The sequence below is a fragment of the Chrysemys picta genome, chromosome 11 (genome assembly GCF_011386835.1).
Source record: "Chrysemys picta bellii isolate R12L10 chromosome 11, ASM1138683v2, whole genome shotgun sequence".
Taxonomy (NCBI): Eukaryota; Metazoa; Chordata; order Testudines; family Emydidae; genus Chrysemys; species Chrysemys picta.
The window spans coordinates 20449135-20476593 of record NC_088801.1 but is presented as its reverse complement, the minus strand read 5'-3'; the positions used below and the strand labels follow the sequence as shown (position 1 = coordinate 20476593).

Here is a 27459-nt window from a genome sequence, read left to right as displayed (position 1 = left end):
GGGGAAAAATAGCCAGAGTATTCCTAATCTAATTATGATTCTTATGACAAGGATATTTTTAACTAACTTGATCTTTTATTGTATTTGTAGCTCTTTGTGAGAAGTGTCTATATGGAAGCAGGTGTATAAGACCAAATGTATGTGCCTGTAGAAGTGGATATACTGGTTTAACCTGTAGAAAGAAGGTAACAAGCAAATTCAAAAATACTGAATTCTCCTAGTCAGATGAGGTGGGAGGAGGACGAATTCAGTCTAACTGAAGTATTTTACATAGTTTTATGAGAAAATGTTCATTTATAGCTTTAACTTTATGAAAGAGGTGAATAATGTTATTAAAATATTTTAAAGAAAGCTTGATTTTTATATTCGAAAGCTGGGGAAAAATCAAGATATTTTCAACTGCTAAATAATGTACACTGAGAACATATAATCATCTATTCATATATACAGTATTTTGTACTAAAAAATCAGATTTTAACCTCAGAATTACCATTCACTGCATTTTGACAGTTACATTCTCATACTAAAAGACAGCTTCTATTTTGGCATTAAAATCAGAAGCTACAGATAACATGAATGAGGTTCATTGTAATTTTCTAGGTACATAAAATCTATTGAACTGGTCAGCTGTGGTTTAGGAGAATATGCTGTGCATTTTCTAAAATGCTTTATTTCATATTCTACTTTGACTTTTCCGTCAATTGTCTGCATGTGTTTATATTCAAAGGGATTTCTGGTAGCACAGCAAGAGATGCCCTTTTTGGTGTATCAAACCAGGATCATCAGGTTTGTTTCAGAACATCACTATAGTTCATGAATGTCCAGTACGATATGCCACTTCACAAAGTGGAACTTTGTTGCAAATCATACTCAAGAACAATAAAATACTGTTCATGCATTTTTCATATGAGTGAACCACAGCATAATAAGTGTGGGAAGAAAGAGAAGCTACTATAATTGTTTCCATACTGTACATGTTTACAAGAGCCAGGCCATCTACAATACCTCTTAGCCCTATGGGGATCCTCAATAATGCAGGAGAACCCAAAAAAGGAGACATACACATACCCCTTTTTAAATTTGAGAGACAGTCTTGAATTTCATGATCCATTCTGCAAGAATATATCATTAGACTCAGAGACTTTAAGATTAGAAGGGACCATCATGATTATCTAGTCTGACCTCCTGAACACGGCAGGCCACAGAACCTCACCCATCCACTCCTGTAATAGACCCCAACCTCTGGCTGAGTTACTGACTCTTCAAATCATGGTTTAAAGACTTCAAGTTAAAGAGAATCCACCATTTACCCTAATGTAAATCTGCAAGTGACCTGTGCCCCATGCTGCAGAGGAAGATGAAAACCACCAATTTCTCTGCCAATTGTTGCAGTATGACGATGCATTGTTCTGGTCAGAAGATGGAAATGTTGTAAATGAAAGGGGCTTAAGTGGCTTTTCCCACCCTTATTATCGAATAGCCTCATTACAGCCCTAAAGTCAGCGCTAATAATGCCTGGTTCATTGGAGTCTGGTTTCGGAGCATATGTCAGGAAACCAAAATAGTCAAAACCCAAATAGACCCTTTCCTCCAATATCCAACTTTATTAGAATTGTTAGTAATACATTTGTTTATTAGCATAGGCAGGAAGAAATGTTGCACACACATATACAGAGCCTTGTGCTTTGCTACATTTTCATTTTGGACTTTTGGATAACAGAAACAATACAATAGTGGTGGCATACAAAATCTGTCACAAAATCTTGATTAAATTGCTACTGGACAGTCTCTTCACACAGCACTAGCTGCATGAGGAGGGTCCTGGTAATTACACATCTGCATCTAACTAGGGCGACCAGATGTACTGATTTTATAGGGACAGTCCCAATTTTGGGGTCTTTTTCTTATATAGGCTATTACCCCCCCACTCCCATCCCGATTTTTCACATTTGCTGTCTGGTCACCCTACCTCTAACTGAGTCTCTGCTTATCTCTCTCTTTGTGCCTAGTACAGGAGAATGAATAAGAAATGTAAGGTGATCACTAGGCAGTCAGTTTAGAAGATTGACTTCCCTCACTTAAAACTAATTGCCAGTCTGATTGTCCGTTAGAAGTAGTCTCTCAAAAGGTTAGAACAAATGCTACATTTTAGTAGTTCTTTTCCAGAGCCTGGGTCAGAAGCTGTCTTGAAGATAGAAATAGGGTGCAAAGGAGAGACATCTCTGTAGGAAGAAAGCAAAGAAAGAAGAAGTGGGACCGCTGAAGACTATTGACGGAGAGGAGATTAAAGACAATCTAGGCATGGCGCAATATCTTAATGAATATTTTGCACCGGTGTTTAATGAGGCCAATGAAGGTATTAGGGATACTAGCACCACTACAGAGGGGCATTCAGGATGGGGGATTACCGTATCCGAGGTAGAAACAAAACTTGAACGCCTTAATGGGGCTAAGTCGGGAGGACCGGACGATCTTCATCCGAGAATATTGAAGGAACTGGCGCGGGAAATAGCAGGCCCGTTAGCGATAATATTTAATGAATCTGTAAACTCGGGGGTAGTCCCGTTAGACTGGAGAATAGCTAATGTGGTTCCTATTTTCAAGAAAGGGAAAAAAAGTGATCCGGGTAACTACAGGCCTGTTAGTTTAACATCTGTAGTGTGCAAGGTGTTAGAGAAAATTCTGAAAGAGAAACTAGTTGAGGATCTGGAGGGTAGTGGCAATTGCGATAAATTACAACATGGTTTTACGAAGGGCAGATCGTGCCAAACGAATCTGATCTCCTTCTTTGAGAAAGTAACGGATTTATTAGATAAGGGAAATGCGGTGGACCTAATATACCTGGATTTCAGTAAAGCGTTTGATACTGTACCCCATGAGGAATTATTAGTTAAACTGAAAAACATGGGGATCGATATGAAAATCCAGAGGTGGATAAGGAATTGGTTAATGGGGAGAATGCAGCGGGTTGTATTAAAGGGTGAACTGTCAGGTTGGAGGGAGGTTACTAGTGGAGTGCCTCAAGGTTCGGTTTTGGGACCCATTTTATTTAATCTATTTATAACTGACCTCGGAACCGATTGCAGGAGTGGGCTGATAAAGTTTGCGGATGATACGAAGGTGGGAGGCGTTGTAAATTCGGAGGAGGATAGGGATATCCTGCAGGGAGACTTGAATGAGCTTGTGAATTGGAGTATCAGAAATAGGATGAAATTTAATAGTGAAAAGTGTAAGGTGATGCATTTGTGGATGACTAATAACAATTTTAGTTACAAGATGGGGACGCATTGGTTAGAAGTAACGGAAGAGGAGAAGGACCTAGGGGTTCTTGTAGACCGCAGGATGACTATGAGTCGACAATGTGACGTGGCGGTGAAAAAAGCCAATGCTGTCTTGGGATGCATTAGGTGAGGGATATCTAGTAGGGATAAGGAGGTCCTGCTTCCGTTGTACAAGGCGCTGGTGAGACCTCATTTGGAGTACTGTGTGCAGTTCTGGTCTCCCATGTTTAAAAAAGATGAACTCAAACTGGAACGGGTGCAGAGAAGGGCCACTAGGATGATCAGAGGAATGGAAAACCTGTCGTACGAAAGGAGACTAGAGGAGCTTGGGTTGTTTAGTCTGACAAAGCGAAGGCTGAGGGGGGATATGATTGCTATCTTTAAATATATTAGAGGGATTAATACAAGGGAGGGAGAAGAATTATTCCAGCTTAGTACTAACGTGGATACAAGAACGAATGGATATAAATTGGCCGTGGGGAAGTTCAGACTTGAAATTAGACGAAGGTTTCTGACCGTCAGAGGGGTGAAATATTGGAACGGCCTACCGAGGGAAACGGTGGGGGCGACGGACCTGTCTGGTTTTAAGATTAAGTTAGATAAGTTTATGGAGGGAATGGTTTAATGGTAAAACATAGTAGTCAAGGAAAGCCAAGCAATGGTAGGTAAATAGTATAATGGCTAACAGGGGTCGGGCCGGAGACTCTTGCCTATATGCTCGGGGTCTTACTGATCGCCATATTTGGGGTCGGGAAGGAATTTTCCTCCAGGGCAGATTGGCTGAGCCTCTGGAGGTTTTTCGCCTTCCTCCGCAGCATGGGGCAGGGATCTCTAGCAGGAGGGTCTCTGCTGATTGAAGTCACTAAAAACAGGATTGGGGACTTCAACAGCAGAGTCCAGGGAAGGGGTAGGGACGGTTTTATGGCCTGCAGCATGCAGGGGGTCAGACCAGATGATCATAATGGTCCCTTCTGACCTTAAAGTCTATGAGTCTATGAGAATAATTGGTCGGAGATGCTCCTTTCCACAAGCAAAAGGAATCTTAGGAGACTCTTATTTAGACAGTGCATTTGGAAGACTAGGATAGTCTACATTTCTCAGACCACACTGTGCTCTCTTTCTCCATGGTATTCTTAGCTACAGCTCCCTCTTGTGCTGTCAGCATTCCTAAAGAATCATCTACACTTCATGAAATTTAGCATATTATGTTGCCAAGTGAATTGCAATTCATTTTTCTGACATTTTGGGTTTACTTTGTTTTGGAGTTCTGTTAAAAGCAACTTGCCAAAAGCATTCCTGAAGGAATAATGAATTTGCTAGCACAATTATCACTCTTATACCTTTCTGTATATTTTCAATTTGAATCTTGCAAATAGTCAATGCAGATAATTTAGCATGACCACAAGTGTTCCTGCTAGCTTTTAAAAATAAAGCAGCCATCGGGATAGGTTTGATTATGGGTAGCAGAGGTGATCCCAACAAAATAATCAAAGTAGAGATCCTTGCAGTTAGCACCACACTTTAGCAAAACATAAGAGTAATGATGAAACAAAAGTAATCCCTAGCCAATCGTACATTGTTACATATGAAAGTTTTACTGAAAAATAGCAGCTTACATTAGCTGTGTCAGATGCCTTATTTGTAGTGTACCTATTGTCTTCCAAATCCTCCCCCTCGTGATTTTTTTAAATAGGTACATAACCAATCAACAAAAGCTAACCTACTCAATTCTATTTGGCTATAAATGGTACATGACTCCACACTGAGAACCATCTAGCTCCGTATTGCCGTTTACAGTTACCTTCTACTAATGTTTTTATATTAAATTGTACCCGTATGTCCCAAATGCCTATACATTTATTATAAAGGGACATAGATGCTCAGTATTCTAACCCACTGCAGAAAATAATGATCATTAAAAAGACAAGCCTAGAGTCAGACATTGCTTAATACTTGAATTCACCTGTAAATCTATATGAATAGCAACTGGCCATTCATTCTCTAAAAATGAATCCAGTGAAAATACAAGAGAACAAGTTTTTGGTATTTTAAACTACTTTGTTGGAGTCAGTGAAAAACATACTGAACGTCAATAATATATTTTTTCAGTTTCTATATATATTTATATAGATACATAGACCCTTATTAAACCCCACTTTCAATGCTTGTAACTGAGTAACTCTGCATTATACACCTGTTGGAGTATATAAGCAAGAAAGGGGATAAAGTAAAGGTTTTTTTAAACGAAATATTCAAAAATACTTGACAAATAAAAAGGAAGCAATATATGTGAAAAATGAAAAGTTTAATGTATGTGCTATTCTATTACAAATATACTGTATGTGCTAGACTATATGCTAGTCAGTTACAAGAGAATTTGTAAGAGTAATTACCCTGCTATTTAAAAACAAGTTACTATAGCAACCTCATCATGTTATTGCATACATACAGTTGCTCCATAAAGTATATCTGAAGAAATATGCTGTTGAGAGACAAAGTGAAAGCCTTTGAAGGACTAGAGGGTGAGGAAGACTGAAAGAATTCTCTTTTTAAATTTACGTTTAGGAAGATAGATAATTTTCAAAAGGGTTAATTCTATTCCATCCCTGGACTACTGCCCAACTTCTTCCACAAATGAAGGGATGCATCTTTTCTTATGCTTCTTCCTTAAAGTCTATGTGGGACCAGTATAGCACTACTCATGTGGAAATTGTAATCCATGTGTCTGCCACCTATCAAAAATCACTCCAACCTGGCAGAAGTAAACAGATTTTACTGACATTCTTATTTGAGCTGTTTTGACTTCAGCTGCCATAATCTCACAGAAAGTGCTTCTGATGTGATTGCAAAGATAATTGTGTAATAAGAATACCTAGCACTTTTGCACTCCTTAGGAAATATTCCAACTTCAAGGACATTTTTGCCTAAGGTGTATAGGACCCTTGTAGCATGTTAGACTTAAATATTCCACCTGGATTTATTTTTTAATATCTCACCTTATGCAGTCATCCTGTAAAGTAGTATTTCCCTATAGCTATGGAAATTTCTTCATGCAAGAACTAAATCCCACTCCAATTAAAGATAGGCTGAGGGTGAAAATATTCTTTGGACAGGCAGAGTAAAACAGCTGGTGACCAGGCTCCCAGCTCTCTTGTGTTGTGTGGGCAAGTTCCCACGCTGGTGTACAAGCAGGAGGAGCCCACTCTGTCTGGCAGAGGAATAGAGGGTCAAGCCCTGCTCTCTGGCATGTGCAGAGCGAGCCTGCCCCACATTGGCTGTTACTATGGAGCTTGACTTGCAAAAGTGGGGCCTGTATCTTCGAACATGAGCTCCCAGTATGAATTCAGGGATGTTTTCAGGAAGAAGGCAGGCAACAGGGCCTCCTTTTCCATGAGGTTGGGCCAAGCAGGCTCTCCATGCAACCCATTGGCTCTTGTAAGAGCCTGGCACAGCGTCACGTGCAAGTGGGTCTTCCCTCTTCCTGCCCCACCCACTTCCTGGCCCTGGAGAAACCAGACATGGGGCATTCGCCTGCTGAGCTGAGCTGGTAGACTTGGGAAATCTGAGTCCCCTCTAGCCCTAGCCACCCACTACCTATGCAACTAAACCTACCTAAATTCAAGCAGACACTTGTGGAAATCATCTTTCCTGTAATTTAAAACAAAAAGCATACCATGCACTATTCATAAATAAACCACTGCAAACCAATATCACTATTGGAACCTAAGGAACAGTATTTTAGAATCAAACATGGATATGATGCTAATATCAAGGTTAACATGACCAAACAGAGATACAGCAAGATGAAAGAGCACCTTTCCTCCCTGTCCTGAGTAATAAATTAATGTTGAAATCTTTATGTGCTATGTAACGTGGACTTCCATAAAACTATCCTTTAAAAATGGGTACTTGAATGTATGCATTAGCATAAAATAAAGCTTTTCACATTATCTATTATCTTGTTTTGGGATCAAGAATATTCACTCAAGTATACTTAAACTAAGATGCTATTCACTGATAACCTCTGCAGTGTGAAAACGGAATCAGTGCCCTGAAACACCTATGGGCAAGGAGCCAACAATCTCCATGCGTTCTATGGAAATAGCACAGTGGTTTTGTAGACACACCTGCTTTATAAGAAAAATTGAATTCCAACTCCATAACTGTCAAGTGCCACTGCAAATAACAGAGCCTAAGCCGAACCATTTTAGCAATACAGCTATTTTCCTATTGAAGTGATGTAGAAGAAATCAGCCTCTGCTAGATGATATCACTTTATGTGCATGCTTTGGAAACAGTTCCATTCATCACTTCATTGCTTAATTCCTTTCAGAATCATGTTCTTCATTACTTGTGTATTACTAAGTTTAATAAACACTTTCGCTGCTTGGGTCAAATTGTGAAAAATGTGGATAGTGGGTTTGCCATAATTACATAAAAATTCTGAAGGAAATAAGGCAGCTACAACAAATCATTTGGACATTTTCATATTAAACTTGTTTCGTGACACCACATGCACAAGGCTGTTTCTTACATAGTCCCTTAAGCAGATGAATACTCATTTCTGTTTTGCAGATCCCAATAGAATGAAGATAACATAACAGAAGGACAATGAAGACAATCATTTGGATGCTAGTAATCTGGCACTGTGCACATTTTTCTTTTGGGCTGGCTGAAGATGCAGTGTGAAGATATTGCTAATGCTCTCCCTCCTGCCTCATATAGTCGTGATGAGGAATAATTGATTCCAGAGCATACACCAAGAGATTTACTTACTTTTGCAAAGTTATGTGGTGTGGCAATGCTCAAATCCATATTTCTATAGCTGTAGTGTCACTACCTCAAGTACTTGCTTCCTACAAGAGCCAAATTTTACAATGAAATGTGGATCATTATAGAAAAGACTCTTTACTTTGTGTTATTTTGTTGTTGTTAAAGTTTGGAAGTAATCAGTTGCCTCATTCTTTTTATATTTTTAAATCAAATTGTTTATTCACTTTTCTGAGAAGAATAAATAATTTAGAGATTGCTTTTACTGAAAAAATGTTATAAACATGAGTACAGGAGAGGTCATAGTAATGTTGAATTGCTTTCTTGAACTAGCTCCAGATTGTAATATCACCTAGATAAACATGGATAACTGGGGGCTTGCTAAGCAAAGGAGTGGGTAACTGCCCAATGATTGCCAAAAAAGTTCCAGCATCTATTTGAGATATTGGACTTTGTTTCCCACTGTTCTCAGAATAGACAGTAAGTTTGCAGTATCTGTTGGAATGTTGATTTTTAGACTTCACTAGACTCCCCTCCCCAACCTTAACATTTCCCAATTTTTCTCCACCAGTGAAGCTCCTCCAGCAGTAGATGTGCTAATATAGATAAGGCTCCAGGTACCCACTGCTAATTTAGAAGCATTTAGATACCTAAAGATGCAGATAGGCAACTAATGGGATTTTCTAAAGCACCCAAGGAGTTAGATGCTGAAAATCCTACTAGGAACCTAAATACCTTCAAAGGGTATTTAAAATACCTTTAAAAATACCTCCAGCGCTGTGCCATCAAATGGAATTAGACAACAAAGTGGTTAAAATGCCAACAGCTGCCTGTAGCTCTCTCTATTTTAGCACTGCCAACATTACTAACACTGGTGGAAGCAACAGCCAGAAACAAGGACACAGATGCTCAAGCTATATGTTCGCTTGCAAAAATAGTTAACAAATGTTAACTATGACAGTCTCAGGTACTGCACACTATGACAGTCTCAGGTACTGCACAATAACTCTGAGGATGAAATTGGGATACCCCACACTCGCTCTTCAAGTCTTGGTAGAATAATTAGATATACTGTTGAACAGGATCTAGGTGCTTGACAAAGTTGTACATGGGAATTTTGGTGTTGCCGTCTTCACTTAATAGTGACTTTAATGGTTGTACTCATCCGAGAAAATCCTTTGATCCCTTTGTTTTTCTTGCAGCAGTAAATAGATCTGATCTATGGGTATTTTACATTAAAAAACACTGAAGATTTGATTTAGGATTTTTACATAAAAAACTCGACTTAACTGTAATCTTGTAAAATTTAAAATATAGATTGTGTTGTCCTCCAACATTGCAGACCAGATGTTTCCTGCTTGGAAATGCTGCTGGCATTGTAACCCTGCAGAAAGATTCTCCCCCACTGGCCAGTTACTTAGGGGTAGCATATATTTGTTTCTTTCTGCACCAACTATTGTATATAAACAAGCGCATTTAAACATACCCATACTCGTTTTTTCAAATAAATTGTCTTCTATTCCTTACCTTTCTACAATATTTGTATTCAGTTATTATGAACTACTGATGTAAACAGTTTTGCATGGGGAATGCAAAAAATGACTAAACTGACACAAGCATTAAAAGTTTTCTATTAGATAGACAGAGATGAATACTGATGTTAGACTCACTAACAGTCTGCACCATTAATGGAGGTATTAAAAAAGGCGGCGGGGTGGGGAGAATCTTAGCTCCATGGTGAGCTAGGTTCATAGTTAAGTGTTGCTAATCTCAGATTAAGCTTTGAGAGTTCACTTCACCAGTTCCAGGAAGACCTTAATACTAAGGCAGAATGTTGGCACCAGAGGGTATCTACAAGATTAAATTGAGGGTGGCAATTACGCCTTTTTTTCAACTATCGCCCTAATCAATAAGAGAAGGATTTCCATTACCTTGCCTCCATAATACCTATGATAGACAGTGCTAATGAACCGAAAGTCCTTGCCAAGATTGGATTTGGCAGCCTAAAACAGATTGCAATGCCTCAGTGCATCTCAATGCATTTTTAGAAAAGGCTACTTAAGACCATGTACATCTTCATTTATCTTCAGAATAGCAGAAATTGAGCAGTTAGCAGAACATCTTTGCATCTCCAGCAACAGCTTGTGCAGAATCATGAAGCACATACAATTGTTGGTAGTAGCACAGCCCACCCAGTTCATTAACTAGCTCTTTCACCACTTAACCATCGGTAATCTATACATCAGCTCAGCCTAACAGTCTATACATTTTTCATTTCAAAATCATTGACACATGGTGTTTCTGAAAGGAAATATGCTCCCCAGAACAGCAGTTGACTGAAACTGACATGATTCTTATCAATTTCACTGCCAGTCACCATTGAACAGCAGCCATGAAACTGACAAGAAGCATTTCAATATCACAGCTGCCTTAGCTTCCAGGGTATATGGTTATGGGGCAGCGCAGCCCTGCAGACTGCTAGGGACCCAAGGGCTTCCAGACTCCCAGGCCAGATAGGTAGCTAAGCTGCTCAACCCTCCAGTCTATCTCCCTGCCAATGCAGGATCTTACTATTGCAAACCTTATTCCAAACATATACACCACTCTGTGCTTATTGTCATCCCTGGCTTTACCGTGTCCAGATTAGACTATAAGTAATGCAAGGCAGGGACAGGCACTGTATAAATAACTTATTTTTTAGCATATCATCTTGATGCCTTCCAGTACTTTGCATGTTGTGGAGACTTACTTCAAAATCATTTTAAAGCCACAGTACATAAAGTCCAAATAAAATAAATTGTTCATAACTGTCTTGTGTGGGAGTAATTAAAATAAATAGTAGAACCATTAGTTAGTTGCTTTTTACTCATCATTAATCGTCTTTCAGTGTGCTTCATTAGGAGTTCAAATTCACTCTCAAACCCTTTATATCCATTTATCTGGATGTCTCAACTCTTCAGACCCCTAGCTAGTTTCCCTATAACTTCTCAATATTGTAGTCTTAAAAAAAAAGTAAAATCCAATTTTGGGGGGAAGAGGGGCAGCAGTAAGAGATAGAGGAGTTAATCTTCTTTATCCCATGTCTCTATCATTATTCTTAACTAAAAATTTAAAATAGTTTCTCAGACACACACACACACACACACACACACACACACACACACACACACGTGTCCAAATTATTTTTGTCTTAGAAACAAATTAATTCAGAATCTCTGGGAAAAGAAATATTCAATAGGGGAGAAAAATAAAGCAAAATCTTAGTGGAGAAATATGATCATGCGAGCTGGTATATCAGAAGGAAAGAGTATCACTATTACCTACCATTTATATTTTAGCCTTTTTAGAATTAAGAAATTCAATAAGTATTGAAATAAGCAATTCTACTCCCAGTAGAAAGTGCTAGGAATTCAGATACAGCATTTGAATATTTTAGAATAAACTGATTCATGCTCCTGAAAAGTGCCATATTGAGAGGTTGCAGACAGAATTCTTCTATTTATCCATAGACCAGGTACAGTATGGGCAATGCAATTGGGGGCACTGATACTGTCCTAGCAAGACCATCCAGAGTGGTGAGAGGTATAATCCAATCTCCATGCTCATTTAATGCTTGGTCTTTCTGTTGAAAACCTACTCCACATAGATCATTGGAAAGCTAACAGATGATGAATTAAAAATGAGTACAGATTTGGGCTGGTTTCAAACCGATGACCTACTGAAAGGTTCTGTGCCAATACTCTAAGCCACACCACATCCCAAAGTAAAGATGCTTAATTATACACAAGTTATGCAGAAAGCTATTTTAGATTTAGATTATTTAGCTACTAACACAGAAAAGCAGGTCTTTCCTTACTAAGTTAATTCTCTATTGACCTGATCCTGTACCATTATGGTCAATGAATTTTTTGTCATTAATATCAATTGGAGTAGGACCAGGGCCATTATAATACCTGTAGTGTGCATAATACAGTATGTACTTTTAAGACTACAACTATATCCTTTGGGATACTAGTTTGAACTCCGTAGTTTTGTGTGTTGTACAAAGCTATCACTTCCAACATCAGTTATTATTTGTATTGCATTAATACCTAGGAGCGCCAGCCATGGACCAGAACACCATTGTGCAAGGTGCTGTACAAAACACAGAACAAGAAAAACGTTTTGAAAAGAGGCCATTTTTATGTAATAATGTGAAATGAAAAATTTAGACCAGCTCTATTCTGTATGTTTAACTCTTGATCCTACGCCGATTGAAGTCAATGAGAGTTTTGCAATTGGTTGCAATAGGACAGGATCAAGCCCTTATTTAGTTTCCTATTGAGGACTTGTATCAATCATTCAAACCATGCATTTCATTAGCACCTTTGCCATAATAATATCATCCCCCAGCAGCTGAACAACTGCTGTGAATAGTTTGCCAGTGTAATCCAGAGAGTTTTGCTCAATTTGCCTTAGCACCTCAGGGGGAAAGAAACATGCCAGTGGGCTGCACTTATTCTCTGCTTTTTTCTCCCCGTGAAGCAGCTTTCAGAATGCATTATCCATGATAGATTTGTCAGATTGTTAGCACCCTAAAAGTATGTCAGGTGCAAGGCAGATTTGTCATAATAGCATGGTGGAACTAGACTACCTTATACAAAAGCACTGTGTTGCATCTATATTCTATAGTAGGTTTCTGATATTGATAGCTGCATTTTAATGTTAGAAATATACCTGTTATTCCAGACAAGAACATCCATGTATTCATGACCACCAAACTTGATGATTTTAAATCTTATCTAGGAATTAAACCAGGTGCCCTGAAAAAGCTCCTACTAATTCAAAATGCAGCAGCCCATCTGTTTAGCAACACAGATCACTGCCATCACATCACCCTGGAACCCTACTTTCCCCTTTAATGCAGAGGCCAGTTCAAAATCTGTTCCGCTATTCAAAGCCCTTTGTAGAATTACCGCTTGTTAGCTGAGAGATTGTTTCTCCCTCTGCAGCCATGACCTCCCATCACAGCAACATTACAGGAGCAATCAAATTGTTGCCCAACAGCAGGAAACTCAAGAGTTCAGGAGACAGAACTTTGACAGGCGCAAGACACAGACTTTGGAATTCAGTCCCACAAGAGATAGGAATGACCACAGAACTACCCACTTCCAGAACTCAGTGAAAAACTCACTTAGACTTTGCTATCCCTTCATACTCAACACACCTAAATATAAACCAACAAATGGACAATACATCTGTGAACTAATCGAGTTATTTCACCTGAGAAGTAGTAAAGAAATTATTATTGCTACTTCTATTTTTAAATACTTACGAGCCTAAATTACAACTATGATGAGGTATAAGTAATTAGATAAATAGATGTGTTTTTGAAGACTGTGGCTATAAGTAGGGCCTTACCAAATTCACGGCCATGAAAAACGTGTCATGGACCGTGAAATCTGGTCTCCCCCCGTGAAATCTGGTCTTTTTTGTGCTTTTACCCTAAACTATACAGATGTTATGGGAGAAACCAGCATTTCTCAGATTGGGGGTCCTGACCCAAAAGGGAGTTGCAGGGGGGTCGCGGTACTGCCACCCTTACTACTGCGCTGCCTTCAGAGCTGGGTGGCTGGAGAGCGGCAGCTGTTGGCTGGATGCCCAGCTCTGAAGGCAGCACTCCTCCAGCAGCAGCGCAGAAATAAGGGTGGCAATATCATACCATGCCATCTTACTTCTGCGCTGCTGCTGGCTGCGGCTCTGCCTTCAGACCTGGGCTCTCGGCCAGCTGCCGCCGCTCTCCAGCTGCCCAGCTGTGAAGGCAGCACCACCATCAGCAGCAGCGCAGAAGTAAGAGTAGTAGTACCGCAACCCCCCTCTACAGTAACCTTGCTACCCCAAACTCATTTTTAGGTCAGGACCACTACAATTACAACATTGTGAAATTTCAGATGTAAATAGCTGAAATCATGAAAGTTACAATTTCTAAAATCTTATGACCATGAAATTGACCAAAATGAACCATGAATCTGGTAGGGCCCTAGCTTTAAAGGTTGTGGTAGTGTGTGTTCGGTTATCTAAATGATACAACACGTACGATAAGGGATTCGTCTCAGGATGGTGTAACATAAATAAGTGGGCTGTATTGGAACAAAAAAAAAGGCACATAGACAGTGGCCAGTACTGAATATTTTATATACAGTAGGTTGGAAATAGAAACAAAATATTGATTTCTCTTTTTTAAAACAAGAAGGGAGGGGGAGAGAAGAGAGAGACAGGGGAGGGGGTAATAAAATAAAAAAGAAGCCTTTATCTTTCCTTGCAAACTTTGGTAAATTCTAGTCAGTGCAGTAGCTTCTCTATGCTGGGAGATACAACCTGCTAACTGCAGTTTGTCTGTCTGTTAGAAACTCACCTCCAGCCACTGCTGGCAACCCACTCAATCCCTCCTATCTGCTAGTCTAGTCTAGTATTCTTAAGGTTTTAATATCTTAAATAGCAAACTTTACCAGCTTAGTTGGCATCAGGCTGCCAGTATTTCCTATTTAAAAGCTTCCCTATTGTTTCCCCAAGGACCCTTGGCATTGTCTATGATAGAACCTTATTCTTGTCATCGTTTCATTTCCTGTTGGTTTCCTTCTTACAGCTTCCTTTGATTTAAATCTACGCAGCAAGGTAGGATAATACCACACAGGTAAATGGAGGACCACATGCTATTTATGAAAAATACATCTAACTCCCTGATTCTCCACAAAGAGAAAGCATGAGGATGATATGAGGTACTGTGTAGCCTGAATCATGAGTTTAAGTGCAAGAATAAACAAATGAACTCTCCCTGGAAGACAGAATGGACATTCAACAAGGAAAAATTCTTATGTGCATAAACTGCATAAATATATGATTAAACAATACTGAATATTTAGTTCAGTCTGATCCCACGTGATTCTGTAACATCCATTTAGGAAACTTATTTCAACTTCTTGATTTGCACTGGGATTTTTTGTTACTAGGAGACAACTGGAGGTGTTTGTTGCTTCACTTTCTAAACCGAGGTAATTATTTTGGGCCAGATTGGGCTTGCAGTTACCCCAATGTAAATCCAGAGTAACTCCATTGCATTTAGGGGTGAAGTTTATGATTTACACCAGCTGAGATCACCATTTGCCCTGTTCTAGACTAGGATTTGCATTCCTTTTTCCATGTATTTTTAACTGAACAATACTATTGCTATTGAATTTAACCCATTGTTAGTTTGTATGGTAGAGTATTTTTATTTTGTATAAATCTTGGTGTAATTTTGTAAAGCTAAAAGTGATTTAATAAAAGTCCATTAAAAACCTCGGTAAAAAGACTATTTGCTTTCCTTCTGTTCTGCTACAAAGAAACTGCTGGTGGAATACAAATTTGAATGGATATTAACCTGGCCCAGTGCACTTATTTTAATGAGCAATCTACAGGTAAGGCCATCTATAATTTAAAGAGATGCTGTCAAGTCAAATTTAGCCCCAAATTTAGGTTTTGTAAAAGTTAGGTTTTACAAATCTAAAACTATGCTATTGAAATGTTTGCAAGATTTCTTCTCTTTTTTTAAATCCAAGACCATTTTAAGAAACGTAAAATTCATACACACAGTTTCCAGCCCAAACACTGAAACTCAGAGGGAGGGCATGAAAACTTGAAATGGACTAGAAGCCAGCATCAAACAAAAGTGAAACTGATATGCTGTGAATTAAATTACCCAAAATGAGGGAAAACAAACAAGTGGCATGAATAGAGGAAAGTACGTTAGATTTACAAATCTAAGAAATGATCTGTCAAATTATCTGTCAAACAGGTATTTTTTAAAAATTATTAACACGGCAGTGTCCTTTTAATGCCTCTGAAACGTTACATTGTAAACATGGTCTGCTTAACAGTACTGTTTGCCTTTTTGTTCATCAGAACCTCTCAGATATCAAATTGTGAAATGATTATAAGGATATTTTTGGGTACATGATCATATACAGCTCTCAAATGCTTAATGATTGCTCCTTACAATGTCTCCAGAGCAGTCAAGCCAGCAACTATAATAAACACTAAATCCCCTTAAAAACAAAACTGTAATTGATGACATATTTAAGTTGGTGTGAGGACTGAATGTACACACCAATTAATGCATTTATTTGAATAACTGATCATTAAATATACCTAGTGTTTATTCCACATCTGGCTAGCCACGCTTTGGGGTCAAATTCTTTTATTATACCCATGTAAATCCAGACTAAATTCAGTGCAGTTATTCCAGATTTGCATTGAGGTAACCAAGAAGAAAAACTGACCCTTGTGTAAAAAGAAAAAAACATTGTGCACGTAACTTTTCGCTTACTTTTAGTTCCTTCCTTTCTTCAACCAAACCTGTCTGTTGAAAAAGCCACTAGAAGCAGAGAAATTCCTCCCATCTCCAGATCAATTCAGACACAAATCAAATTGCAATTTAAAGCGTCCCAGAGATAGGATTGCACGGAGCCATATTTTGTTGGACTTCTTAGTATTAGCCGCAATGGAGGATGACACAACATCTGATTCTGCATCAGATTGTCTATTGTAGATGCACCACTCAGCTCAGAGCCCCACTAAAGTCAGCAGAGGCTCTGCATGGGTGCAGTGGTCCATGCTACAAGATCTGATTGTAGAACTAGAGCCCTAGAGTCAGACATTGTTCTCAGAAGTAGTTATGCCACAGAGCATCAATCCTGCTCCCCTTGAAGTCAAAGAGGATTAATGGGCCTATTTCCATATCTAGAATAGTCATATTCTTGAATAACTGGGAGCAACAGGTCAGCTTCAATTATTCAACTATTCAAAACAATTTTGGGAAAAATATAGCAGTTCTGCCTAATGAATTCATCCTTGTTTTCAGAGATATAGTACCAGTGTTCAGCTGACAACTGTAAGAACACATTTTTAAAATAGCCTTACAAAAATCATAAGTGAAACTATTGGAGTATATTTTGAAAATGTCTGCAGATGTCACAGCAATACATTTTCCATAGTTCCAACATGATTTCTAATATATAACTCAAAGGATGAAAACATATCTGGCACCCTGCCTACAATGTTGAGGGGATACTGACTAAGACATGGTGCTAATTATGGACTATACACTTTATTGTCAATTCCTGTTTCAAACTGAAATTTGAAACAAATGCCACACTGTATTTCTCTTTTCTTTTTTAAAAAAATATTCATGGCAGGAAACCATTTTAAATCAGAGTGGTTTTTGAGCCTGTAAAAAATATATATTAGAGGTCAAATATCATTTACAATGTTTAATATTTTATTTTTAAGAGTGATGACATTATAGTTCATAAAATATTTATGGAGAGATGTAATATTCTCATTTTCTAAGGAATGGAACTACCCAGACAGAAAAATTCTCATAGAAGTGGCTGTAGAAATTAACCCAACCTGTTTTTCTTGTCATCAAAACATAGATTGAAGCCTTCAGTATGGTCAAACCTCCTCTCAGGAAGGACTGCATGTTTTTGTTTACATTTGTATATAATTCAAATATCATGGAAATGGCTTAATAATGAAGCTTCATTAAGGCATCTCAGTGCAAGTTAATTTGACTGTAGAACATTATTTTCCATGGAAACAATAGCTTGTGTTAACAACTCTAGGGGAGATCGAATAGGGAATTTCCTAAGATTTTACAAGGCACCTTAAAGGGCAGACAAAAGAGACTCTATTGCTTCACTCTCAGCCACTGGCTGCTGGTAGGAGAATGCACCAAAATTAAGATTGAAGGCCAGACTCTCGGCTGGTATAAATCATCATAACTCCACCGAAGTCAATTTTCATCAGCTGTGGGTATAGCCCTCACATTAGCATATAAAGCCCTTTAACCAACTGGCTCCTATGTATTTTTTACTGAGCTTTGACACCCCTTGTTTCATTGCATTTTCTTAAGTCAGCAGGTGTGGGCACAGAACAAGTACAAGTTGGGTCTTTTCTTCAGATAGGCCACATCTCTAGACTATCTCACCTTGAGCTTAGAAGTGCAAGAGAGAAGGATGAATGTGGGCAAGTTCTGCAGGGCCGCCCAGAGGATTCAGGGGGCCTGGGGCAAAGCAATTTCGGGGGCCCCTTCCATAAAAAAAGTTGCAATACTATAGAATTGCCCCACTTGCCCACCCCCACCCCCCCCCCGGCGGCCCTGCTCCAGCCTCCCTTGCAGTGCCTACCTCAGGGGCTCCTACTCCGCAGAGCCAGCTTGCACCCCTGGGACACCCTTCAGTGTGCCAGCAGATGCCCCAGCAGACTCTGCCTCCACCAGCTACACCGGCACTGACTCCTGGTCAGGCACCGGTCTATTACTGAGACCTTTAGCACCCTACCTTCAGTACTCCCCTACCACTTCAAGCCCCTCTAGTGAAGTGTGGGAGAAGAGGAAGAGGAATATGATGACCAAATGTTTTCCTCTCAATACTCTCCCCAAATTCAGTTACCTACAACTGGGAGACGCATTACAGCACAATCTCCATATCCTCAAGGCTGTCCACACTGGTATGGCAATCCCTGGATGGGACCACCTATGCCCCCCGCCCGGGCAATGACCACACTGGGGTCCATGGACCTACACCACACCACACCACAGTTAGGTCTTCTGCAGGCTGCCCAGAGGAAAGCTGTCAGACCCTTCCCACTGCCTGCTTACACTGAAACCCAGATAAGACCTAAGAAGTCACTGCCCCACACTCCTCTTCTATAGCGATAACACCACAAGATGTCCTGGTACCCCCACCACATCCCACTACTGATGAGCTCGCTCACTTTCAAGAGATTTTCAGAGAGTAGCAGAAGAGCTCAAGATTACCTTGAAGGAGGTACCTGAAACACACCATGAGCTTACCGACATCCTGCAAGCTACGACCTCCTCCAAAATAGCCCTACCAATGGGGCCATTATGGAACCTGCTAAAGCTATTTGTCAGACCCCAGCTACAATAACACCCACTAGCAAGAGATTAGACCACAAATATTTTGTCCCATCTAAAGGTTCTGAGTTTCTATTTACACACCGCTCACCTAATTCGCTAGTGGTTGACGCGGCCAATCAGAAAAACAAATACCAACACTTCTGCTCCATTCCTTCAGACAAAGATAACAATTTAAAGCAGTGGTGTCCGAGGGCCAATTGATCTCCCGCATAGCTCTTCAAACCACCCTCGATGCTGCGGACACAGCGGCCAGATCCACAGCCCTGGCCATCGTCATGAGGTGGGCCTTATGGCTTGCTTCTTCCTCCTTTCCGAAGGAGATACAGAATATGGTTGAAGATCTCCCTTTTGATGGAGACAAGCTCTTCGCCTCTACAACCAGTGAAGTCCTTCACTCCATGAAGGACTCCCGTGCCACACTCCAATCCTTAGGCATACAAACACCTGCCTCAAAGAAGAGACAATATAGATATCAGCCATACCAATGGCCGCGTTACCAAACCTTTGCACAACATCCACCTTTCAGACACTATGATACGCAACAACAACAATGACACAGGTCCAGGAACCAATGATGTCACCCTCCGCAAACAACGGCGACCCATCCTCCTAACCCAAATAAACAAATTTGAAGTCTTGGTTGAGGTTATAGAAAACCTCACACCCTCTCCAGTGCCAAATCCTACCAACTATTTTTTTGGACACTGTTTGCGTCCGTTCCTGGCCAACAGGAAAACCATCACTACGGACAGATGGGTCCTGGAAATTATCAGATTGGGTTATGCCATCCCCTTCCTCTCCTTACCTCCCACCCACCCTCCCACCCCATCGCCCTTCAGGGACCCCTCTCACGAACAATTGCTCTGTCAGGAGGTACAACATCTCATACATCTCGGAGCAATAGAGGAGGTACTCCCTCAACACAGAGGGAAAGAGTTTTACTCCCACTACTTCTTGATGGAAAAGAAAAAGGGCGGTTGGCGCCCTATGCTCAATCTTCAACGTTTGAACAAGTTCGTAAAGAAACAGAAATTCCAGATGGTTACTCTCCCAATGATAATTCTGACACTGGAGCAAGATTGGTTTTCAACCCTCGACCTTCAAGACGTATATTTCCATGTCTCTATCCACTCTGTCCATCGACGTTTCCTCAGGTTTGCTGTGGGAGCGCAACACTACCAATACAGAGTCCTCCCATTTGGCCTCTTCACCGCACCACGTGTCTTCTCCAAGGTACTAGCAGTTGTAATAACACATCTCAGGAAAAAAGGAAACCTCATATTTTCTTACCTGGACTTTCTCCTCAAGTCTCCCACTCAGTTAGAAGCGAACCATGCAACTCTTGCAAACCTTCACTGCTTCCGCACCTTGGGCTTGCAAATAAAACGAAATCTATCTTACAACCTACCCAACAAATTGACTTCATCGGAGCCCACCTCGATTCCACCACCAGTCTTGCATCTCTCCCCCAGGACAGATTCCACGCAATGGGCATCCTTATTACCCAGATACGTGCCAGCCCAAAGTCCAAGACTCCCTACAGCTTTTAGGACATATGGCCGCTTGCACATTTGTGGTCACAAATGCTCGCCTGTACATGCGATGCCTTCAGGGTTCACTAGCAATGGTATACAAACCAAACAGGTTACTAACTATGCCCCAGAAAGTCAAGGACTCACTTCTCTGGTGGACCTCTCCCATCAATCTCTACACCGGGATTCCCTTCCGATAAGATCCCCCTTCAATTACCATCACCACAAATGCATCCATCACAGGATGGGGAGCACACATCGGCCACCTCACCACTCAGGGTCTATGGGACACTTCAGAACCAAGTTTCACATAAATTTGCTAGAGCTCTGGGCCGTACGCAATGCCTGCCTCCATTTGCTTCCCATCATCCAAAACCGCCGAATTTGAATCATGACCGACAACATTGCGTGCATGTTTTATGTCAACAGATGGGGGGAGCCTGGTCACAGTCCCTTTGCACAGAGGTGGTAAAACTTTGGAACTGGTGGCTTTAACACAATATCCATATCTCTGCCTCATACCTGCCAGGTTCTCAGAATACCACTGCAGACGAGCTCAGCCAATCGTTCCCCATACAGCATGAGTGGGAACTCAACGACTCCATTCTTTCCAACGTTTTCCAGACCTGGAGCTATCCCCAACTGGATCTATTTGCCACAGCAACAAATAAAAAATGTCTGATATTCTGCTCCAGATCAGGCCTGGGGAAACACTCATAGGGAGACGCCTTTATGCTCCCTTGGACCGAAACTCTCATGTATGTGTTTCCACCAATGCCTCTGTTGCACAGAGTAATTCAGAAGATACGAACAGACAGAGCCAACATAATTCTCATAGCCCCAGCGTGGCCCAGACAACCGTGGTACCCCTTCCTCCTGCACATGTCGGTCAAGCCACCCATTCCCCTTCCCCCACTCAGCAACCTCCTAACGCAGGGGACAACTATTTCACCCCGACGTACAACGTCTCAACCTGAGGGCCTGGCTGATCAATGGTTCTCTAATGCGGAGTTAACATGTTCGGACCAAGTACGCACTGTCTTGCTACACAGCAGAACACACAACACGCGCACTACCTACCTGCATAAATGGAAACGGTTCACATCTTGGTGCGCTAACAAGCAGACCTCTCCACTTTCTGCTTCACTCCCACTGATACTGGATTACCTGTTACACCTTACAACATCTGGCCTCTCTACGAGCTCACTCAAGGTCCATCTCGCAGCAATCACTGCCTTCCATCATAAGATTGACAACATAACAGTCTTTGCCCATCCAATCACCAAAAGGTTCCAGAAGGGTATCCAGACATTTTACCCAGACATGGAACCACCTGCTACACCTTGGGATTTACACCTTGTCCTCAAAGCCCTGATGAATACACCCTTTGAACCGATGGCTACATGCTCCCTTCTCCACCTATCCATGAAGACTGCCTTCCTCATAGCAATCACGTCTGCCAGATGAGTAGGAGAAATGGAGGCGCTTATGGTAGACCCTCCGTATACCACGTTCTTCCGCGATAAGGTCACACTCCGCATGCATCCAAGATTCTTACCTAAGATACACTATTCCTTTCACTTCAATGAACCTATACACCTCCCAACATTTCCCCCAAAACCTCACGCTAACACCTTTGAATCAACAATGCACACTCTTGATGTTTGCAGAGCATTATCCTTTTACCTGGATAGAACAAAACCGTTTAGGAAACCCCCCCAGACTTTTTGTCTCTACTACTCAGCGCTCATAGGGAAACGCTATCTCTACACAGATACTTTCCAAATGGATTGCTGACTGCATACGCCTTTGCTACCAACTCAGGCAAATACACCCTCCTACATCAATTAGAACACACTCTACCAGAGCTATCTCCACCTCCACGGCCTTTCTCTGTAATGTCCCACTGTCTGACATATGCAAAGCAGCTGCCTGGGCATCAAACCTTACCTTCGCTAATCACTATGCTCTGATCCACACTGCAGCATCCGACACCAGATTGAATAGAGCTGTCTTCTCAACAGCCTTCTTGCCTCATCCGAAGTCCCAATCATCCTAAGAGATAGTGCTTTTCAGTCACCTGGAGTGGAGCCACCCACAGGGACATCTCTCTCTCGAAGAGGAGGTTACTCACCCTGTGCAGTAACTGACGTTCTTCGAGATGAGTGTCCCTGTGGGTGCTCCACTACCCGCCCTCCTCCCCTCTACTTTGGAATTCGTAATGCACGCCGTTGTAGAGAAGGAACTGAGGAGCCTGGGCTGTGCCCGTGCTATTCAAACACTGACAGCTCGAGAGGCAGGCACTGCACATGAGCAGCCTGTAGGGGTACTGCTGTAGAAATCTCCGATCGAAGGTGCTGGGACACACCTTGACCTGAAGTGGAGCACCCACAGGGACACTCATCTCGAAGAATGTCAGTTATTGCACAGGGTGAGTAACCTCCTCTTTTGCTAGTCTAACTTAAGTGTATACTTGGCAGACATTCTTAAGAGAAAAATAGTTGAAATAATAAATGCATTCTGCTAAGAGAAGTAGTTGAAGATATAGCACTAGAACTATTAAAATGAGTAGAAAATTGAAGTGAATTAACAACATAACCAAAAGGTCCATTTGGGTCACAAGGCAGAAAGGCCATCTGGCTTTCCTAATGATAATGTGAACAGCTGGCACCACCGTATTATATATTGATAAAGTCTGGTGACTGCTGGATCACTGTAACGGAAAGAGAAAGCACCCTTTCTACTGATGACAAGCTGAATAACAGGTAGTAATTAATACAACAGAACAAGAATATGGCTAGGCACAAAATGTTTCCAGTAAGTATAAACATGCTTCCCCCACAACACAATATCCTACTATCAAACATAGGGCTCCAGGAAGCAAAGCCTAAGTATAGGGGCTTTTCTATGCAAAAACCCTGTGAAGTACAGTGAGTGTGAGGGAAGAAACCTTTAGCTACAGCATGTTTCTCAAGTCCATGACTGGCTACTACAAAATGCTGGGGGTGGAGGGAATGGAGCCCTCTCATGCCCCCTAATGCAAACTTTAAAGTCTTGTCTTCACTAGGGGAAAAAAGGGTGTGTTCTTGAATTATATGTAATATAGTTGTAGCCATGTCAGTCCCAGGATATTAGAGAGAAAACTTCTGTTTGAGTTCATTTAAGAGCATAGTGACTGTCTGATTTCACCCACCTAACTGTTGTTGGGACAGTTAGTGCACTGGATGAGGTGTACCACATGTTGTGATAGGAATGTGTAGGATGCCATCTCCGCCTCAAAGAATTCTTTCACAACAAGGATGATACCACTCATAATGACCATGTTCCCACTGATATTCCTAATAAAAAAGAACAATCTGACTGGACACCACAGTGTGGACCGAACCACACTCTTGATCATTACACTGATTTGCTTCAGGAAAAAAATTGACCACGAAATCCTTAACAAACATCACATGCACTATAATCTCTCCACTGCCAAGAGGACATCCATACAGTCCCTGAAATCTAACCACCAGATAGTGATCAAACCAGCAGACAGAGGGGAAGCCACTGTAGTCCTCAACCATGACGCCTACGTTACTAAGGCCAACTGACAACACTCTGGCACCACCTACGATAAAGAACTCAAAGAAGACTTCACACGACAGTTCACACAGGAATTTAAGAATATCCTCAAATCCTTCCCCAAACAACTGAGTCTACAAACTTATTCCCCACAAACCCACCCCTGGAACTTTCTACATTCTTTCCAAAATACACAAACAAGGGAACCCAGACAGACTGATCATATCTGGCCATGGTCAGGACTCATAGAAACCATCCTCAAACCACTCACTACACAAAGTGTCAGCATCCTCCAGGACACTACTGACTTCCTGTCCAAACTCCGCAATATTTACATCTTCTCTTAGAACACCATCCTCTCTAATATGGATGTCACTTTCCAATACACAAACATCCCTCACAATGACAGCATAGCTGCCTGCCTCAAATTTCTACAAGGCAATGGACAACCCTCAGATGTCCACCCCAAACGCATTGCCAAACTTGTTCATTTCATCCTCACCCATAACAATTTTATATTCAACAACAAACACTTTGTCCAAACCATGAGAACAGCCATGGGTATTAGGATGCTCCCCAGTATGCCAACCTCTCCATGGGTCACAACACCTTCAAAAGATGAGCCTGAGAAGTTAAATTCCTATTTCTGCTAGACATTAAAAATCATGGACTCCAGAGGCAATGGTTTCATGGCTAACTTCTGTGAAAAGAACACATAGCTTATCATCACTAAGATTTTACCTTGAGTCAGCTTACTAGAGTCAAGAATACATCATTTTTTCCTAGCTATGACAAGGCCTGAGGGTGTTTGCTTACCTGAATTAGGATCCCGCAAGAGGTAATGCTGATCCATCAATATTAACTACATTAGGAATCTCCCTGGAGTTCCGCTAGAGATGATGCATGTAGATCTGCTATTTGAAAAGATGACCCTCCTCACCCATCACAACCCTCCAAAACAGGGGAATCCAAGCCGTATCAGCTGGAGGGAGTGGGGGCTTAATGGTTTGGAAAAAAGAAGGGTGCATGGAACTCCCCCTTCTCCCGTACCAGCCATTCTCTTGGCTGGTACTTGAGTGCCTTCCAGCCCCCTGGAGCGCAGTCTATAATAATGGCTCTAAACGTGTGATCTCATGCAAACCTCACCCTGCCCCCACAACCACCATTGATGCAAGATTAATTAGATTTTTAAACCTACATCAGGAAAGTAAGACCAAAAAATTGCCAATTCTATTTTGTTTGGAAATATAATATATGAAACACCGCTTACAACTGTATATGGTAATGCAGCAGCATCTGTCCTGATGGTGTGAAAAATGTTTATAATGAGTTAACTGTTTCTCTGAGTGATCAATAGGCAGAGAAAATCAATGCAAAATTCAGACAGGACCACACAACATGGAATGTAGCGTTCCTTGAAGCTAGACAATCGACAGTTTTGTCTCTCCACAAAACCTCTCCATTCAACTTCCCAAAAGTCTGAATCTATAAGAATCTGCACTGAAATATAGAAAACATGCCCTAAAATGTCATCTCCTTCATTTTTTATATCAAGAAAAAAGTCTTAACAAACTACTCCGTTATTAAGTCCAGCCTCTAGGCAGCTGCTTTCTGCTGGCATTTCCTGGATAATTGTAAACAAAATTACAAAAGTACCATTTGTGAAATACTTGCAAAATAAACTCCCTTTAGAAGGTGGCAGCTTGCACTGTGCAGTATTTATAAGAGAGCTGCAAAAAGACAGAATGAAATGGGAAGGGAAGTCACATGGAAACAATTCTCCTCTTCCTGCCCTATGGGGAGTTTTAATTACATTCTGCTATTTCAGGGTCATCCCTATTTATTTACCCGTGTTCAATCATTTTTTAAACTTGGCCTTGGTGTTATAGTGTGCTGCCTGTCTAATATACTGTGTCCTACACGATTTTCTTAGTCTGTAATTGGCCATGAATGCTGTGATACTTTCGTATGAATGATGTTCTACAAAAATTCTCACTTTGTGATTTCCTATGCAGAGATACTGAAAACAGTGAAGTGTGGTGAAAATCCCCCAAGAATCAGGGTGTTTAACATTGCTTTTATTCTGCTTTTAATGATGCTTTGAGCTGCTTACAGCGAAATTGTATTCTACTGTGAGGCCTGATATACACTGGGGAAATTTCCCCCAATATTCAAATGGGTTCAGATAAATCAGTTTAAAATCTAGTTAGAGCCAAATCATAGACTGGACACCTGGTATTCAGGCCACTTAGAGTATGTCTAAACAGCAATAAAACACCTATGGCTGGCCCATGTCAGCTGACTTGGGCTCGCTAGGCTTGGGCTGTAGGGCTATAAAATTTGCAGTTGAGATGTTTGACCTCGGGTTGGAGCCTGGGCTCTCAGCCACAGCCATGGGTGTTTTTTATTGCAGTGTAGATATACCCATGGAGTCTGGTCTGAGGTTTGGATCTAGTTATTTTAAAACCAATTGGAATTTGGGGTCAATTTCCTCAGTGTAAATTGATACCACAGAGCTAATTCTCCTAAAAATGCAGCCCCTAGTGGGTGTTAAGGGATAATCCCCTTGGGATGCAACATTTATCTCCTTTGAGTTATCAGAGCAGGAGAGAAGCTGCCACTGTCTTCTGGAGGCCCAGGTTGAAGTTTTAAGAAAGGATGCCTTGTTATACATTTTCCCATCAAGGGATGTGGCTACACTAGTTTTTGTCTTGAGTTAATTAATTGCCCAGTTAACTTGAGGTAATTAACAGGTTTGTAAAGGGTAGTCTGGACACTCTCTAAACATTTGTTCCAGGCTATAGATCTTTGTAGGTTAGTCCAGGGATCGCTCAGCAATTGCCAGAAATGAAGGGAATTCTAACCAGATGGGATGATCATGAGCCAAGTAGGAATTTCTGCTTGTGACACTCTGTACCCCAAAGAAGTACCCTGGAACCCCCATATTCACTACTGTCTTATAATTGATATGTTTGGTACAAAGTATACCTTGTGAGGTATCATTTTTAAAGGCTTGATCTGTTGAACATTAATATCCTGTATGTGCTATCATTATATGTGAAGTTATGAAGTATTGCTCTATGTGTTACTGAAATATGTTGTGAGGTTGGGAACACCTACAACCAGCCTTTCAGTTACAACAAAGGAGGGCCAGACTGACATTGATGGCCCATCAAGAAAAGAATCCACTATCCCAGAGATTCCTTACAGAAGTCACGTATGCAATGGAAACTGCTTGATCAATGGGGACTGCCTGATGCCCACAAGGATCTTTCTAGCAGTGGGAAGAAAGTATAAAAGAGGGTGAGTGACATCATCATTTGGCCTCTCCTCCCCCACTCAATACCTG

At 41.0% G+C, this 27459-nt stretch overlaps 1 protein-coding gene and 1 long non-coding RNA gene across 6 annotated transcripts in view; one reads left to right on the top strand and one right to left on the bottom strand.

Moving 5' to 3' along the window:
• Positions 1-9575, top strand: part of LOC101938743 (von Willebrand factor D and EGF domain-containing protein-like) — a 251180-nt gene extending 241605 nt beyond the window's left edge. For 4 of the 5 annotated variants that reach the window (XM_065561612.1, XM_024106535.3, XM_065561614.1 and 1 more), the window contains 2 exons: positions 91-185; positions 7857-9575. In XM_065561612.1, the coding sequence (XP_065417684.1) occupies positions 91-185; positions 7857-7871 (110 nt within the window). In that variant the 3' untranslated portion in view covers positions 7872-9575. The remainder of the gene's footprint in view (positions 1-90; positions 186-7856) is intronic. The other variant, XM_065561613.1, reaches the window with a different exon arrangement.
• The window catches only part of LOC135974323 (uncharacterized), a 211413-nt gene that overhangs the window by 81849 nt on the left and 102105 nt on the right, over positions 1-27459 (bottom strand). The window lies entirely within an intron of this gene.